Genomic DNA, 20,009 nt, shown 5'->3' with positions numbered 1-20,009 from the left:
TTACCGCAGGACGAAGAGCTGAGATTTGAACTCAGAACAACAGAGGCAACCACAAGGTTCTCGTTTGCACCTATACAGCCAATAATCCACCTTCAAGTGCTGTCTTCAGTGTGTGAGATAACATCCAAAAGTCCCAAAGGTGGTTACGAGTGCAGCGACCCATCGCTCATGTCAAGAGCACGGCAACAACAACTACTCCACTGTAGGCTGGGCCGAGGACTGCAACCTGCTAAGCTACTTTAGAACCAGGCTAAACGGTTTAAGGGACACACAAACATGCGCACACACTCACCCTGACCAGACTCAGCTTAACAATGAGCCTTAATCCAGTGCGTATGGCTGGTGTATTTGTGTGTGCACATGTAGTTTGTAGTTAGTGTTGGACTCACCACCTGTGTTTTGATTGCTGAATAATTGACAGCTGGAATAATAATTATCCCAGTATACTTCAATGGTAAAGGGGTTTTCTATACTGACATGTAAAGTGGTTATCTTTTAAAAAAAGAGAGAATAGGGATGGGCTTGTGACATAATATATGGTGAGAATATAGAAATTGTTCTTAAAGGTTTATAAATGGCTTACAGTAGCTATCCCTGGGCAGTATTTGTTTTAATAAAGCTATGAAGTACCTTGATTTCTCCAGGTATTTCCAGGATTAGCCAAAAACAAGAAACACCTTCAGGGTTTACAAAGAAGGACTGAGTACAAGGAAATGTAAGTCCAAGGGCACATCAGGGTTACATGTAATTACAGTTTCAGGGGTCTTAACACACACGCACACACACACACAGTCTCTTTGGCCTTTTGTTTTTATCTATGATGCGCTTGCTTGTGATACACCTGTTGGGGTTAGGGATGGGAATCGAGAACCAGTACTAACTTGGTACCGGTTTCTGATTGGTCAGTACCACACTATTGATCAGCTGGTAAATGGTGCTGCTTTGAGTATTTATGCAACATTAATTCATTCTAACACAGCTGTCATTTTCAAATTCCTAACCGATGATTACGCTGGACTACGGCTGGGCGATATGGCCAAATTCTTCTATCCCAATATAGGTCATTTCATATCTGGTTAACGATATAAAAATCACAATATACCATGTTTTCTGGTAAATAAATAGTTTATGGAATAACAACATGGTAAATCCTATTTATTTTAGAAAATTGAAAATACATGACAACTTTCACTTTAGTACAAAATGTTTCTAGTGAAATTATATATATTTTTAAATACACATGTCCAGCTATACACTAAATGTTTTTTAAAAACTAAATTTGCAATCTTCAAATTTTTCCTCAAAACATTTCACATCAGATTTTCTGAGAAATTTCAGCATGCCCTTTATAATCAATTAAATGACATAATTGTGTATCACGATATCTGCACATATGATTTCATCACGATACGATTGCATTGAAAGACAATAAACTATAACATTGAATTATCGGCAAGCCCTAAGGATGACGTTCTCCGCTCATGGCTGAGGGGGCAAAACGTTCAAATGTGGGCCCTCACTTTACTTTGCTTAATGATAAGTGTGTGACTGCTTTAGCAAAGCGGCTGCAGCACCTACAGATGTCCTTAGATGGGATTTACCAAACGAAACAAAGCAACTGTCTTGACCCCGTTAAGTCAAGGTAAAACTTGCTATAAAAATAAGTCTGTACTTATCAACTGAGGACACAGTCGATTTTAAACACTTCTAAATGAGAACATCGGAAGTTAAAATGTATGTTCCTAAATAATCCCATCAAATTGACGTACTTTACTGCATGAAGTTATCCCGAGAGACAAAGAGACATGATAAAACCAAATGGGCAGGTGAAATGTTGTCCATACTCAAAACTGTTCTTCCAAACATGTACATGACAGATAACAGAGTGTAAATAACTGTGGTTTGGATGAAGGGTTAAACAACACACAGTAGCAGGTGGGCTTTGGTTTTTCATCTCCAGAACCTCTTTCCTCCAAATCATTTCAAGAACAGATGCAAATGTGTGACAAGACTTGGGAGATGTTTTTCAATTTGGCCAGACATAAACTGGAGAAGGTCCAAACCCTTCTTGAAAGAGTAATTAGTGAGCATCTTTGAGGGCTTTCATCTCGTAGCTTTGGCAGACTGTGTGCCTAACCTCACAGTGGGAAGCTACACGGGAAAGAAAATATCCAAACTAATCACTTAACCTCTTTTTTACTTGCTTAATGTTTCCTAATGGAGCCTTATGCCTAAGAAAGAAGAATACTTCACCTGCCATTACTAGAGGTTCACTCAGTTTAATGTTATATGGAAACTTTGCTTTAACACAAATCCACTGCTCAAGACCGTGTGTGGAACAAGATGAGCCACACAAGTGGCATCACCTATATTTAAGAGAGAATCCATGTTCAGGTGATCTCTGAAAACAGATCAGTCATTCAATTTTAGAATTTGCAAATTCACTTTTTGCAGTTATAGTTATTATTTACATAAAAACCACAGGATCCTGGGGGAATGGTATTGACACTTGGAGGTGCGTTATGAGTTCTTCCTGAATCAATTTGTACTTAATGTGTTTCTTTCAATTGTCTAGCATATCTCTTGCACTTTCATATACAACAATAAGACTTCTAGAATATCCCAGCAGAAGTTCTCCCCAGAGCTGGAGTTCCAGCAGCCTGTTTACACCTCTGACCCCTGACCTCTGGGATTTAAGAGTCCCAGCTTAAGAGCGTAAAGCACTGTTGACAGGAAATGCTTTGGGTCTGCACTGCCAACAACAAAGTACCAGCTAAGATGCTGAAATCCTCTTGCTGTTTAGGGCAATGCATATCAATCTATGTGGCATACAATAGCACGTAGTGTAACAAACTTGAGTGTAATAAAGCTGCATAAATATGCTGACCTCCCCCAATGTTAAACTCTTTGGGTTTAGGCATAATAAAAGTACCCAACAAATAGCAAAGTCTTCCCGACATTGAGTGATGCATTGAAAAAACTCATGCCAACATATTGTATGCCACTCGACCAAATGATGGGCAGTGATGCCCTTTGAAGATAGCCATAAATTGTCTTTTGTATCACAGTTTCAAATGCGAGAGTGTAAGTGGACTTTTACCTCTTTCTGTTGTCTCTCCAGCTCCTTCATGCGGATCTCTCTGGCCTCTGCCCTGGCTGCCCTCTTCGCTGCCAGCCTGGCCTCGGCCTAAGGGGCAGATAGAGAAAGAAATAGACAGAGAGAGAAAATAGAAAAAAGAGAAGTGAGACAGCTGTCAATTTAGCTGGACCAAAGTGGCACACATCTATAAATGCTGAACAAGCGTGTGACCAGAGGTCCAGCTCCTCGACAGAGTTCTTAATAGACATGTGAATTTTGCGGTTAATGGGTGAGAAGTGAGTGCACCACACGTTACAGAATAAATGGACCTTTAAACCAAAAGTGCAGGGTTTTACAGGTATACTGAAGTAATGCTTCTAAAACTTCAGCATGTTAAATCAGTAAAAGGCTGGATTACCAATGTCAATAAACACAGAATATCAAGTTTCCTTTAAACTCTGAACAGATGTACTGGACTGTATTTACAAGTGAGAATATCAAGACCCATGTAGATGTGCAGTTACAACAATGTGTAAGTGTGTGCATGTATTTATATTTCTGTATTTCAAGGCATTCCCTTTGCTCCACTCAGCAGTCATTTAAGAGCAGTGCCTTTTCCTTAAAAGGACCTCTCTCAGAGCGTGTACTGTATGAGTGTGCGCTCCAGACTGTGTGTGTAAGCATTTCCTTCCTCTAGCTTTGTGGTACACACTGTGTGGTTGCAGTCTGTTCGCCTCTAGGCGGGGTCTCTGTAATCCGTCCTACCATTGCACTAATGCTTTTCCCCAATGTCTCTAACCATGACCAAGCAACAGGAAGACACAGACAAAGAAAGAGTCAAAGACACACAAGCTTTGTTAGGAAAAACAAAAAGTAAAACATGTCCTGTTCCAGTAAATAAAGGAGTCTTCTCCATCTCCAGGACTATTCAACTCTCTTTCTCCCATTTATTCTTCTTCAAACTTGAAATGTGTGGTGTTTGTAGTAAATTGGCTGCATGTTAGAGCTAGGCGATATGGAGATATTCAAATATGCTATTTTTAACCAAATACCTTCATATCGATATTGTAGGGCTGACTATCGGTGCTTTCACTGAATAATAATCAGTAATGTGGACATAATGACTAAGTGGGTAAAGGCAAATAGTACAGCTTAAACAGTCTGGTAAGTTCAGAAAATGACATCACTTTACTGTAATGCAGCCTTTAAAACCAGGAAAAGACAACACACCATATTACAATTTCCAAAATCTAAGACGATATATAGTCCCACATCACGATATCTATATAATATTGATACATTTGCCCAGCCGTACTGCATGTCCTCTACCAGAGTACACTAAAAATTCTAGATCTGGTTGTCAGCTAGTCCATGTTTTCAAATGTTTACCTTACACATAAACAGTAACTACATCCAGGCTAAAAATCCCTGTAGAAAATGATAGTGTAGTTACAAAGCGTATGGGTCTCCGCACTAAAGCCATATCTGTATCAGAAACCCACTGTGCCAATTCACCTCAACCACAAACAGCTCAAGTCCTCAAACCAGGACAACATCCCTCTCTAGCTTCACACCCACCAACATTGCCAGCTGTGTTGGTTATGAGATATTAAGGGACTGGAGACCCTGCTGTAAGGAAGTGAGCCTCTGCAGGTCTCTAATATACACCAACAGTGTGAGCTGGAAAAACCTACAGCACACACACAGTTGCACTTCTTACTAAACATTTATCTAATGAACACTTAAAGTGTACCTAACAATGTCTGCATACATACAGTGGCAATTTGCAACAGCCTATATATTGTAATGTAATAATAAAATATATTCAATTATTATATTATAGGCAAACAGTTATTATGTTAATATTTGATATGCATGTGTGATTTCATATCGTTTTTGACTGGCAGTGCCATTTGCTTGTGTGGTGACATTGAGACATGCTGCCTTGTTTTATTACCACAAAGGATTCGTACAATGTCACTGACCAATCATGTTAAACTTAGAACACAATCAGGCCAATCAAAGTGCATCTCATAGTATGATCACTTTAGTTATTTGATGATGGTGTATGTGGCCTCCCCCTCTCTGTCAGGTCAGTTGAGTCTGCACTTTTAAAAAGACACTTATACAGGTGTTTAAAAAAAATACATTTGTTAATTGCAATTCCAAAATTCAGAAAACGCGACGGTACAAATTTTTCTACAGTACTGCGGGTACTTGTGGTGTCCGGTCGTCCCGGGGACGATAGAAAAAGTGTTTGCACCTTTTATTCCTGATAATTCTACATTGAGAACAACAAATCCATGTTGAAATCGGCAGATGGAGAGCAAGTTAACGTTAGCTGATGGCAGCTGGTGGTCAGCAGTCCAGTGCAGCACTATTATGCATTATTAGTAACTGTGAAACACTTTAGAACTGCCGTTTTGAAATGTGCTAGGCTATATAAATAAGGTTTATTAATTACTTAGTAATACATAGTCATCGCACAAAAACATTTCTGCACATAGTGGCTGCACTGCCATGTTTGCGGCGTTGCTCTGGCCACATCCTGTGCAGAACTTCACAATGCAATATTGTGCAAAGCTGCATCACAGTATGGTGTCATCACAAGCACAGCACAACTGACCATGATGATGGTTGTGGTCAACAACAGACATGAGCCTTTCAACCAATAGAGGACAGTACAGCAATGCTTTTTCTATATACATAGTTTGTAGATGCTCTTTAAGTTATGGATGCAGGAGTAAAGTCTGCAGAAGGATTTACACAATGTGCATTTGCCTGAAGTGTTTCAGTGGTGGAGAAATGTTAGAACAGCAGGCTGATTGCTGCATCAGTAGAGATGCTCTTTACCCTGCAGCAAGCTGTGTGTGTGCTAAGCACTTCCTGCGTGAATGTGTACCTGGAGGACATTCCTAAAACAAAAAGAGAATGTTGTCTTCAGTAAACACTGATCCAACTAATATAAAAAGAAAAAATAATTCCAAATAATGAAAGTGTCACAAAAACCAGTGATTTTCAACCACTGTGCCGCGGCACGCACACTAGTGTGCCGGGAGAGATCGTCAGATGTGCCGTGGGAAATTATCCAACTTTTTTTTTATTCATTTTTCTCCGACGGCACTCATAACGGAGATTTTGGCTTGGTCTTCGGTGTGCCTTGGCCACAGAAAGGTTGAAAACCACTGATCTAAGCGATGAAGAGATTTTCTAGAAATAGCCCTTACTGACTGCTGTTGTCCCTGTGGCTCACTCACTGACTCCTTAAATGGCACTGCTCTCAGTCAATGATTGTCCATTGTCCTTGGGATCCTTAACATGTGTGCCCAGGGCAAAAAAAGCTCTTTAAATCTAATGCTGTACCTGCGCTGATGATACACTATAGCGTACACGTACAGGGTCTTTCACTTGAAACACATTTGTATCTTCCATGACCCTCGGGGTGACAAAGCTGCAGTGTCAGATAAGTAACATGACATCAGTCTTTTGGCCTCCAGCAGCATAAATGCAGCTCTTGAAAACCTCCACTCACATGGCTCACGTTGCACTTTGAAGAGGATGGAAGACTGATTCTCACTTACGTCCTTCAACAAGCTCAGGGGTTAAGAGCTTTTATTCTTTTTTCATTCGTCACTGGTTTACATAACCGTATACAAGACCTCCATTCATATGAAAAGCAAGAGAAAACTATATTTCAGACATTTTTGTCAATATAAAGCAGTTTGTGGTGGTAATGATTGGCAAACATTTTTACGGCTGCTTTTAATTTAGTTATCAGATGGGTGTCCACTACAGTACCACATACAATGCAACACAATACAATGCACAAAGTGCCAGGATATGCCGACAATCCTATCATATTGAATTAGATTTTCCTGGGAACGACAATTTACTTGACACTCTGAATTGTCCGGATGCAGTAAACCCCACCCGACAGCAGCCAGCGGATTGAAACCGTTTCCAATATGTTACTAATCTAGCACACTTGATGTTTGCCACACTATGCCATCATCTATGCTGTAATGCAATGTTAAAAGAAACTGTGATACAATATGGCTGAGAAAATATCAAAAGACTAGCAGTTTGTCCGAACTAACAGAGCATTAATTCTTCATGTGCCTAGAAATGTAAGCTGTACTACTATACCGTTTCATTTTCAACCACGTTTTGGCATTTTGCATATTTTCCTCCAACACATGTTGTTTTGGATGGACAACACATTATACAGTGTGTTATACGTGAGCGTGTTTGCCAAGCACAGAACAGGAAATCATTCACTGGTGTAAAATAAAATGTAACGTCTGTTAGGTCTGACAAGTGAGCATTTTCTTTAAATTGCCTCTTATACATCATGTACAAAGTTGTAGTTTTTTGTATTCAAAGGTAGATAACAGTATTCTGCACTCATGGGGACCAATGCTATTATTCAATCATGCACAGCATTATCTTAAACAGTCATTTTGTTTATGTTGTAGCCTATATTTTTTGAGAAGTTAAAAAGAGTTGTGTCAGCATTATTTTCCGAGGTTGATCACTTACCACCTGAATTGTCTTGATGCGTCAAACTCCCCCCCACCTGCTTTACTAAACAACTTAAAACAAACGATAAGACAAATACTGTCCAAACATTATGTCAAAAAATATTAGTTTGCCGATTATAATGCTATTAATTCTTTCAGTTGCAGTTATCAAAATACATCATTATGTGAGTCACTGTAAGCTGAGTGAAATCCTGGATCATCCGAGGGTCCACACACGAGTTGCCTATGAGTGTATAGTGAAGCTGCCTCTGGTCAGGAAGACCATCATCATGTAAATAGGCCAAAAGACAGAATCCCACAGCTTTTCCCCTCCTCCTTTACAGCTATTTATAATGACCTACATGGTCTCAGGTTCCATCAAAACTGTTCTAATTCAGCACAATTTCAACAGGGTGTCTGTCCTCCCGAGAGCAAATGAGCTAGTTCATTGCAAAAATGGATGCTCTAACAACATTTGAAAAGGTTTAAATACTGACAAAAGAAGGATAAAAGTGAACAGTTTAAAGGAACGTCACTTTCAAACATGTTGTGTAAGGGTGGATTATGTAACACAGTGCATGTTCTCCTCCCTCCTAGTGCTGACTTGCAATGTTATCAAGCAAGAGCTATGCTTTGAAGCCAAATGACAGGTCATGTTTTTTTCAAGATGGTCAGTTTGAAAAAATATGAACCACAAATGAAAGCTGCTACAATAATTGTATCTCGAAAAATTTGATTGATTTGATTGATTTTCTGCAAATATAACCGCATGTCATTTCAGGCCGACATGGTGTGTGTGACTGAGGTGACTGCAGAGGTCAGACCTATTGGCCTGGCTTCTGTCGACCTGATCCCTTGTGTCTACTGACAATCTATAAGGGCATCCTGTCTTCAAGTGCCACCAGAACTAAATGCCAGCCTGGTGTGACTCCTCTCCAGTGAGCTGAATTCCCACGCCCTGAATGTCTGCCTTCAGAAACCAAAATGGACGGGTATTTTAATGACCATGAGCGCTGACGGGCTAGACAAAGAGAGCACACAGAAATAACTCGGATTTCTGACCAGCTTGATATTTCACTGCGTTTAAAAAGAGGTGGGACCATTAAGTGGATTCACAAAGTTTGCCTGTTATTCAGTTGACGGTTATGACGACTAAATGAAAAAAAGAGGTTTCTTTCCTCTGCAAAACCTTATAAAGCTCCCAGAAGTTGCCTAAAAGGGAGTGGCTGCTAAAACACTCAGCTCACACTAAAGCCACAGACATGAGTCAACTGAGCAGACTTCTTTTCCTCACAAGGAGCAGAATGGATAAATTAAGCTTCGTTTCCAAACCTAGTCTTGTAATAATTGATTCAACGTATTCTCACAGAGAAAAGTACATCAACACCAACCATTAAAAACCACTAAAAAAATAAATAATAATAATAAAAACAATGTTTATCAGGTTTTTTTTAAAGGAATTTAACATATAATCAATGTGAACTGGATTTTTGAGGCCAATACCAATGTCGATATTTCATGATAGCTCAAATCTAATATAGATTTTTGAGACTTTTGTTTTTTACTTTTATTTTTTTATTGGTAATGATTACTCAATTTAAGCATCAACATCCGTTATAGCCTTTGGAAATAGTTACCAACACAATCCTAACTCATGAAACACCTTTAACTGCTGGTTACTCAAAGAGAAACTCCCGTCTGCCTCCACTCACACAGCCATGCAACTAAACCTCAGGCTGCACCACAAACACAGGGAACAGCTGTAGAGCTCTGAGCACTGCAAACAAACTGGTTAGCAGCCGTGCGGGCTCAGGAATAAAACAAATAGTGGGCTTCAGTGATTTCTAAAAATAGAAATCAAGGGAGGAAGCTTGGTTTGAACAGTGAAGAAATGTGATGAAACCAGCAAAAGTGCAGCACAGTGTCGGGGAAACAGTTTCCCCCGTAGTTTAAGATTTTCATGCCCAGCACATTAATATTATTCCCAATCAAGACACTTAATTATGGAAACTAGAAAATCCTCAACAGTTTGTCTCAAGAGGCTTACTACAACAAGACTGACATACTGTACATGACCATCATTTGAGATACGTTGGTTGATGTCTCCCACATGTTTCCGATTGGTTACACACTTGTTTTTCCTTGTGGGAGTAATAGGAAGCTTCTGGTAGCCCGAACGTGGCGTATCAGGCAGCAACAGTTTATGTTGCAAATCTCACTACTACTAAAGCATGATGGGAGTAAGCAATGCCTCACAGGAAGTTACACAATGCAGCTCTGTGAGTGCAGAGAATAACAGGAGATCAGTTGCAGAAAGGAATTTCTGTGACATGTTTTTTTCAAAAAGATGATTTATTTCTACAGTCACGGGGTCACACACATGCAAACAAATACAGTTTACTCCTTGCCTCTGGGCGGTGACACCCACGTAGGAGAGGTTCCATGCCTTGCTTACAAGCACACTAAGGGGTTTAGTTAAGAGAGTCTGACAGGCTGTGACTTCATCTTTTCCCACACCACTGCTCTTCTCTGTTCACGTCACATCCAGTTCAGGACAGTGCTGATGTGTTCAACAACACCTCACTCTGACGACTTTGTGGAGGCTCGTTATAGTCGAGGCTGTTTTCTGTTATGTCCCAAAGTTGATGGACTAAACTCCCCACTGAAGTTTGGACAGCAAAGTGACTGCAGGGTGGCAACTCAATTTTTAGACTACATGTATGCTAGCACTTAAATTATTTATTTAATTTCTTATAAGAAAACGCTTCTCTGAACATAGCTGTTAATTAGGAAAGTTACACTTCCAATTTTAGAAGACATTTAGCTCTTCTTCCTATGTTTGAATGCAAGTATTGAAGTTGCTTTGGAAAAAAGCAACCAAATGTATGTTATGTACCTTGGAGTTAAAAGGAGAATTTGTATTACTATTCTCTATGTATGTATGCGGTTGGTGACAGATAATGCCTGTATGTCCTATGGCATGTAATTATAGATAAACATGTAAGGGCTTATCAGATCTAAATATATGTTTTCAAGCGTTTGCTAATCAAAACTGCTTTTAATTTACTTAATCTGGCAGCATGTCATCTAAATTGTTGCCTCTCAAAAGCATCACCAAGCCGAGAGGCCAGAGACCTAAGGGTCAGGAGAGGTGAAATGAAGAGTTACTAATATTACAGAAAAGAAAAAAAATGACATAATCTGGACCCAAACTGGCTATCAAGTGTTAGTTTAAACACAATAGCAGCAGGCTTAATTTGGCCAAGTTGGAAGAGATTTGAACTTCAGGAAGCATGTTTACACCAGCATGAATAAATTCACCATATCAGAGTGTCTAATCCTCAAAATATTGTTGCTGTCCAAAAAAACCCTTTAAAAGATTAACTTGTGAGTAACAACTGTATGCCTGGCAGTAGTGTTCCACTGCTGCGTTGGTCACATATGAACATCTTTCAGTCAGGAAGTGTTTGACCATTTGTCTCACTTTGGCCCATCACTGCTGGGTCAATCTGCTTTACCATCAAACGGTAGGTGCGTCGCCACCCTCAGTGTACCTGACTTGATCAATTGTAATACCTGCACTCACCCACCGAGCCCCACCCCCCACTGTTCCCCTCAACTCTGGAAGAAACTCAGTCGTGGTGAATAAACAGGAAGGAGTTTGTGATAACAATCTGCACGGGCTGTGCTTGTGATGATGTCATCAAGAGGCAGCAAACACACGCAGAGCCTCCACTTCCTTTTAAGGAGACATGAGTCAGGCAAGCCAAGCCAAATAGAAGCCAGTGGTTTGTGTATATACATGTATCAGGAAATACACAAGTAATTGTTTGGACCATTAATGTTTGTTTAAGTACTATATGGCATAATGGGTGTTGGGTGGAAAATGTCAATCTACTCCAGCCATATTCTGGGTGGCATAGCTGTGATTAAATGTGAGTGCAGGAAACTCAAAATGAGATGTTTAGCCCATTTAAACATCTTAATGAAATAGAGTGCTTTGATTGTACAGGGTTACAGTCACAAAACTTCACTGTTTATTCAGTGTGGATGTTTGCTGTTGGCTGTCATTGTGTAAATGTGTGTTGCTTGTCTCCAACATTAAAGATTAACTTGGCTGTGGCTGCACGAGTGACTGTGACTTTCTGGCATGTTCCCTAGATGACTGTAAGAATGAAAAAGGGATTGTGTGGTGGGCTTTCCTCTTCCTCGCCTGCAAGCCCCAGACTAATCCACTCTAAATACTCAATTCTCTTCAACGCTTCACTGAGCTTCTGATAATCACCCAGCACCAACCCGGTGACTTAATCCCCAGTTTAGACTGACTCCTCAAACTCACGCAGACAAAACAGACCATCAACAGAAACCTGAAGAGTTGTTGCTGTGGACTGAGATGATGGAGAATTGTGGGTTTGACAATAGTAATCCTATAATACAGCTGCTTTTGTGGAGGTAATATTTAAAAAGACACCATTCAGATAACAACATATCTCTCAAAGGCCAACCTGACCGATAATATCATTACTATCAAACAGGTTCCAGCACAGACAAGCCTATTAACAGAGAACAGAGAGCTATACATGGCTAAAGCCAGCTATAGCAACTAGAAATCTGATTGTAATGTAGAACAGATTTTCATAGTTAGTATACCATTTGTATTGATTTTAATAAGCCCTCTTACCTTTACATTTTCCACCTGATCAACACACCGGCTAAAAAACTCCCCTTGCACCAAAAACAGTTCAAATATAAGGGGGGGGGGACATTGTTGTGACATTTGCTGAACACATTCATGTTCCAAAGCCCCCTCTGGCCCCGTGGCGTTTGATCTACTGCCACAATGAACAAATATTACATTTTAACCACATTGGCAAGGACCCAAGAAAACCAAAAGCTGCAGTATGTAGATATTATGTAGCTTCCCCCCCCTGGTGCTGGGTCATATTTTACAATATGTGACCATTTTTGACATGAGATACAGTAGAATTAGCATCTGATTGAAGTCTGGCAGCAGATTTGTAGTGTCCCAAGTTACATTCACCTTCTCATACATATTAATTGAAACAGCTGGCTGTCTTATTCTCTTCTACGTTTTGAACCAAGCTTGGCCATGCAACATGGCTTTGTAGTAATGAGCTACAGGTGGGTCAGGTCGGGTTTAAGAAGTGAATTTGTGATATTAATGTATACGATCTGAAGCTGCTCCATTAATAACAAAGTATCAAAGTATGTCTGACTTTACATACGTCCCATTGATTATTATTCAAAGCAAGAATGGGAGTATTTCCCATGTGAAGAGGACTGTGTGCGAGTAGTAAAATAACCTCGACTGTAATCCTACTATTTTTAGACAGAAAAATGTTATGACTTTCTAACACATGGGAGACAGTTCGGAACAATGACCCTTAAACTATTGGTCAATATTTAAGAAGGGTGCTTTCCAGTTAAATTGAATAGCATTAACAAGCCAAGCACATACAAACATTATGCGTTGTTATGACACATAAAGCTGGGTGTGATCTTTGACTCAAACTGGGAACTGAATCTTTACCAGAAGCTTTTCTAGAAAGTGATATCTTTCTGTACCTCAGGCTAAATTCCAGGAACTGTGATAATCAATCTGACATCAAACAGAGGGGGAACGCTACAGTGTGTACACGGTGATTAAAAGGTCACACGTCTAACTACAAATGGTGATGGTTAAAAGCCTAGCAATATGTCCCTAGTAGACACAAACCAGAACCCTTAAGATCATTAAGGATGTTTGGCACTTGTATATGACAATCTGTTCTTCATTGAGTAAATGTCATCTTGCAACAATCATTTCCAGTGATAGGACTTTCTCGATAAGCTTTTGATGCAGTATGTTATGTCTAAAGTGGTTATAGTTGTTGCAAGCTAAATAAACTGTACTTAGGAGAAAATATAAGTATATATAAAAATATATATACAAAATATTTCTTTATTATATGTAGAATTTTGGAACTACATCTGGGTCTAGGCTATGTAATAATTACAGATAGAGACGAACACAATTAATCAGAATTTAATCCAAATCACAATGTGGTCTTTTGTAATATCCATAATCATACCACATGATATATTTTTCAATTACAATAAGAATAACGATGCAAACTAATCATTCATGTTGTGAATCATATTGCAATATCAGCTAAAATGATCGCAATGACATATTTCCTTTCCCAAATCGTTCGTCCCTCATTACAGACACATCTACTTTAAAACTGCACACATGTAGCTGTGATGGCCTGCAGTTCATAAACAAGCCAAAATCCCCAACAGCAAGATCTAGCATGCAGGGATTTAATTAATCCTTTTTAGCAAACTCTTGTCCTCAGAGCTTTGTGATAAACTGGTCGGTAAATCACCAAAACCAAAATCTGCAGTTGGCCTGCTCATCACAGCTGACAGGGTTCAGCATGAACACAGATTTCTCCTCAAACCAAAAGACAAGAAAACAAGAAAGAAGCGTTATGGTCTGTTAGAAAAGTATGCTTAGTACGCACTTATGAGGGGAACATGAATGTCTATTCCAAATATTATACCTACTTTAATGACTGTTTTGACTGTTGGGTGTTACAGGGATGCGAGTTTCCTAAAAAAGTTCAATATATTACCTTCCAATATATTGAATCGTATCACGATCATTTTGCCAGATTCTTGCCAATACACTTCCCTCGAGCTGGGGGGGTCAATTCTTCTTTGTTTGCCCAACATGTTCCTTCTATGAACCATTTTTGAGCTAAGTTCAGCTACAGTATGCCAACGTCAGACTACAACTTAGTGTTTACAAATGTTTGACATGGGTAGGGAAGCAACTCCCTAAAGTACAGAATTACTAACCCTCTGGTATTATGTGCCGACATTCTTTCCTGCTGTGTGGTCTTCTCCCATTTGGTCAACCCTAAGTCAGATTTACAGTATTGATAGTTTCCCTGAACCCTGTGATAATAAGGGGAGTATGGAAATATACAGTAACATGACAATGATGGTACACTTCCACAGCAGCTTAAAGAGCAGATATAAAACACACTTTCTGCAACAGTGCCTAACAATTCTATGCAGCAACTGCCGTTTCCATGCTGGTGGGATGGCCAGTTGGTGAGCCACATCCCTCCTCCTCCATCCCCATCCCCCACACACAGACCTAATCTAAAACTGGGGTGCAGCAACAGCTGATCTTTCAGGAGCTTCTATTTTTAAAACTCTTTTGCAGAACGGGCCAACTCATCAGGGCTGACATGCCATCCTGTGAGAGAACTGTGAGGGACTGATACTTAAAAAGGCATAGACTTTCTCTTTGCTGTAAAGATGCAACAGAACAGTGGCCACAATTAAGGTTGTATTGTTGAAGTTGTGCCCCACAAGAACAGATGACATAAAAGACATTCTCCTATTTGTTTACTGTGTATCTGATGCTGCTGACTAACTGCACAAGCTCTGTCAAACTCCTCATGTCCTCAAACCTCAGCCGAGTAACACTCCTGTCTGCGAATACACTACAAAAAGAAACGATTGCCAGCTACAGGAATGTGCAATCTCAACCCCTACTGCAGTGTAAATAGTCAGCAACGCAGTTAAGAAAAGGTAACATTCAAACCTCAGCAGGCTTTGGCACCACAGCTAAAAAGTGATGACAACAGAGTGCATGTATGTCAGTTAAGAGTGACATGCAAATTTGCTGAAACATCCGGGTTGGGCGAGCACGGACCCAACTTCCTCCCAACTGAAGAAAGCTTGTCAAAGCTGCCCTGAATCAGGGCGATGGCTATGATGGCAAAGTTCAGGTTATGATTCTCACCGCCGCATTGTAAGAAACATTTTTTTTTTAGCTGGGAACCAGGTACAAGATCTATGCTGATTAATTTGTAAATGCAATATGCAGGAAAGAAATGGCACACCATATGTTCATTGCTCAGGATTTCACAAATATAAATGATAACATTCTAGAAGGACACAGAGCGCAGACCTCCGCCAAGGCCAAATTATACCCCATCTTGCAATGTTAGCAAATCAAATGCCAAAAATAATTTGTCTTGTGATTTGGATCTGTGATTCCAACAAACAAACAAGCAAACCAAACTGAAACATAACCTCCTTGGCGGAGGTAAAGATAGATGCATAATGTTGCTTTCTAAGAGTAACAGTCATGCTCTGCTTTGGTGTCTGTAGATCGTTGGCCTTTAAACCCAAATATTTATTTGTGCCTGTGTTCCACAGCTTAAGGGCACACGTGTAGACAAAAGCGTGCACACTTCAAATAGGCTGACTTAAGTCCTGAAGACACACTAGGCATTATTCTTGCCACAAAACATTAATTTATCCTACACTAGACTCATCATAATAAAAAGATTAGAAACCTTCAAACAGTGTAAACCTGTCACAACATGACTTCAGCACCTGTTAGAAACAACTGTGTTTTACTGCTGCCAACTTCAGTCTTGCATTATTGAGGGGGAAGACCATCAATTCCTGCAGGTTAGCACATGAAAGGATTATTCCTTACGGAACAGTAAACCATTTTAATCAGATGTGGGTCAACAAAAAAAGAGAGCTGCACTGTATTCCATGCAGTCTGGAGCACAGATACATTTTTCTACAATGAATATCATAACTAGAATTTAATGTCCAAGTGCATAGTTACAATACAGCAATGCTTTGACACCTTTGCTATATTGTTTGGTTGACTCATACATCAGTTTATCAATATATCAGCCATGGCAGTACAGTTGAGTAATCACATATACTTTATTTTTTTGCACCATTTGTAATTTATTTATTTAATTGATTATATTTGATTAATATTTTACATGAAAATTGGATACTCTTCCATTTAAAAAGAACCCTTCAGGTATTTTATATATTCTTTTAAAATATTTTTTCATTTATCAGCATATGTCAATTTCCCATGAACATGCACACACACATGAACCTCTCTTCTTTGGCTAGTGAATTAAATGCTTTCATACATGTAAATTCTCAGGTGATAGTTTGAATGGACCAACAGAAGAAGAGTTTTAAAAACACACCCTACAAGTAATTATGTTACCAGGAAGGCAACAATACCTAAGTGTACCTACTGTAATCAAGCATGTCTCAAGTCTATACACGTTAATGTCCATACTGTATTGACAAGTAAAGTAGGATATCCATCTAAAAGCTAAGGGCATACAGACAGCAATGAGGGAATACAGACAGCAATGAGGGCATACAGACAGCAATGAGGGAATACAGACAGCAATGAGGGCATACAGACAGCAATGAGGGCATACAGACAGCAATGAGGGCATACAGACAGCAATGAGGGAATACAGACAGCAATGAGGGCATACAGACAGCAATGAGGGCATACAGACAGCAATGAGGGCATACAGACAGCAATGAGGGCAACTGTTACCTTATAAAGTCTCCAAAAGTGTCGATAATTAAAGGTAGTGAAGACATTTAGAGTTTAAATGGGGGATAGTGGAAGGCTATTTTTGTCAGTGGATACTCTGAGTGATTTTATGGACCTCTTTCTTTCATTTGGGGATAAAATACTGGATAAATTATGATTTTGGACATTGAATCATCGACTGTCAGACCCCCTAACAGCAAACATATTGGGACTAACAGTAGATAAATAAACACATATGCCGGTATGTAGGTTAACGTTTTAGGGTTATATCTTGTGAATGGGCGTAAAATCCGGGTCTACAGTGAGTCTATCGACTCTTAACTGTTTTGTCTGTCGCTTCAGATCAGGCAGGAGTCATTTATTTAACGTTTGACAAATTCTCTACTCACCTCTCTCGCTATGAGATTTAGGGCATCGTCCTCCGCTGTCGTCCTCTCCTTCTTGGTCGATCTTTTCCGTCCTGTGCCCTGAGTCCCCATATTTTCTCAAATACTTATCCACTCACTTGTAGATAAAGTCACAATTGTGGTCCAGAAAACGCGCACAGAATAATCCAAACAGAGCAAAAGTTAGTCGGTGTCTCTTACTTGCCGCTAAAATATCAAACTAAAGGCGAGGGGATAAAACAAACCGTGTCTGGTAGCGTACACAGCATGGGCCATTGTCATACATCCGTTTTTACACTTCCTCCTGTGTTTCTGTAACGACGCAGAAACTGCCGACCAAGTCTGCTTCACACAGCATCTGCCCCACGTGCGCTTCTGATGCGTTACTCAGAACTTTCCCTGTAACTTCTCACTGCCCATTTAAACCTGTCATTATATGAATATAACACAAACACCGACATTAAAAAAATAAAGTTTATTGTTGTTAAACTACCACCATTACGATGCTTTTTCCAATGACCTCGTGTTTATCTAGCAGCAGTAGGACTCTGCCACCTGACGGATTCGGAAACAGGAGACTCAAACCTGTCACACTGACGAACTTCAAAGCATATACTCATTCAAGCTGCCTTTACGTGATGTCGGATATACGGGTTGCAATAGAAACGCGAGTCATTTTGGCAATTAACCACACTGTTAAAGCAGAAATGTTATATGGTGGTACCCCCAACAACCTTTACTAATAATACTACTAATACGGATACGCAATTAATTACACTTTCAATACACTTCATAATTTTTTCTTGCATGACCCGGATATCCACGACGTCTTTAATTAATACTACTGAGGACAGTGGGTTTGTTGACTGTTTGTTTCGGTGATTTGTACAGAAGGAGAAGGGAGTCTAGAAAATGTGTTCCTACATAATTGAAACTCGATGTGGCTTAAAAACAATACAAGCTTAATATCTACTTGTTATTTATAAATTCTTAAAACGTTGTCACTTTACAGTAAAACATAAAAATTAAAATCTGCGCATGTTATTTTCTTAAATAGACTTACACTGCAAAAAGTTTTACTATGACATTTCTTTAGACCCCAATTAAAGCACTTAATGTGTGGGGATCTCAGTCCCCGGAGTTTACGCAGAGCTCTTGAATGCAGCGTCAACCTCTGGACAAGGACTACATGTTCAGAGGTTTAGTTTCAGCCAGCTATCAAAGCTCCTGCCTGAACTAATGCACTCTCGCTCACCCTGCTATTTATAATGACGAGCGAACTCTAAAAACAGTGTTAAGTTCCTTAAAGAGATAGACAATACCTCAGTTTGAATGGGCACATGATAGATCCCATACTCTTGATTTAATGGCTGAGTCTGAGATAGTCAATACAGAATTGATAGTGACTTCAATAGATACTTTTTACATCATGTGGTATCACTGTTGCATCATTTGTAACTTCTATAATATAGAGCAACATTTGTGATATTCTTACACTCAGTTTTATTTGTTTTATTTATTCACAATTTCTATATGAAGTACTTTGTTTTGTAATCTTATAGGAACAACTTTTGCTTTTATTAATAGAGCACCTTTTACTTTTAATTTAATTGAGGCTGAATTACACAGAGTGCTTAAAACAATCCTGTCTATCATTACATTGCGTTATCGACAATAGGCTTGTCCATATTTACAACTGTGTGAGGAGTGAAAGGCTTAATGGTGCAGAGGTGTTATACTTAGATTGTCATATTTTTTTTACCGGTAAAAAAAGATAGGTATGTACATAATAAGGGTGCCTTGAAAGTATTTAATTGATGAGGCACTTGCAATACAGCAAATGAGGACATCCTGCTATATTTTCTAATATGGAAGTAGTTCCCAAACCGTCATATTTGATTTATTGTGGTTAATATGGTATTAATTATGTTAGGGTTAGGGTTAGGGTTAGTGTTAGTGCATAATTAGGGTTTGTGCATAATTACAATACAGCAATACCAATTATCATGACATAATTATGGTATGATTATGGTTATAAAATAATATATTCTGTTTGTACTTATTGGACCAGTTGTGGATTTTTTTAAATAACCATTTTGAATGCCAATCATTTTTGTTTGAAAATCTAAATGTGGCAGCAGTTCAGAAAACAATATCAAAGGATAGATTTAATACAGATACATGCTCATAGACTGTGAGCCTGACTCTTTATTATTGCCACTAGGCAGTAATACTGCACTGACGCCCTCCTGTGTTGATCCAGTGCCATGCAAGCAGATACACTGGAAGAAAACGTTCCCCACTGCAGTCTTTGAAGAATCTATGTGGAGCCTATGACATACAAACACAAAGAAAGGGGACAGTTTCTAATGACATACACTAGTTATTTTACCATACAACTTAGCAATACATGTTGTTACAGGACATTTGCATTAAAAGCATGCTATGTGAAATAACAATGATATGAAAATAACATTTTTCATTATTAAATGTGTTGTAAATTGGAAATTAACTGTCATTGTGCATTAGAAAGAAATACAGCTTCTTGTTGAAGTTGAATCTAAAAAAAGTTTTGTGGCTCAGTATTGTCTGTATACAAGGAAGTG

At 39.2% G+C, this 20,009-nt stretch overlaps 1 protein-coding gene across 16 annotated transcripts in view; it reads right to left on the bottom strand.

Moving 5' to 3' along the window:
* Window positions 1-17,991, bottom strand: part of lrrfip1a (leucine rich repeat (in FLII) interacting protein 1a) — a 44,569-nt gene extending 26,578 nt beyond the window's left edge. For 5 of the 16 annotated variants that reach the window (XM_029458726.1, XM_029458724.1, XM_029458721.1 and 2 more), the window contains exons 1-2: window positions 17,407-17,985; window positions 3,101-3,187 (exon numbers count right to left, since the gene is read on the bottom strand). In XM_029458726.1, the coding sequence (XP_029314586.1) occupies window positions 3,101-3,187; window positions 17,407-17,496 (177 nt within the window). In that variant the 5' untranslated portion in view covers window positions 17,497-17,985. Of the gene's footprint in view, window positions 1-3,100; window positions 3,188-17,406 lie in introns of all 16 variants that reach the window. The other 11 variants (XM_029458725.1, XM_029458727.1, XM_029458728.1 and 8 more) reach the window with 7 other exon arrangements.
* Window positions 17,992-20,009: the final 2,018 nt, after the last annotated feature.

The sequence above is a fragment of the Cottoperca gobio genome, chromosome 21, assembly GCF_900634415.1.
Source record: "Cottoperca gobio chromosome 21, fCotGob3.1, whole genome shotgun sequence".
NCBI classification, from domain to species: Eukaryota; Metazoa; Chordata; class Actinopteri; order Perciformes; family Bovichtidae; genus Cottoperca; species Cottoperca gobio.
The sequence above is the reverse complement of the archived record's forward strand: the minus strand, read 5'-3'. Positions and strand labels throughout refer to the sequence as shown.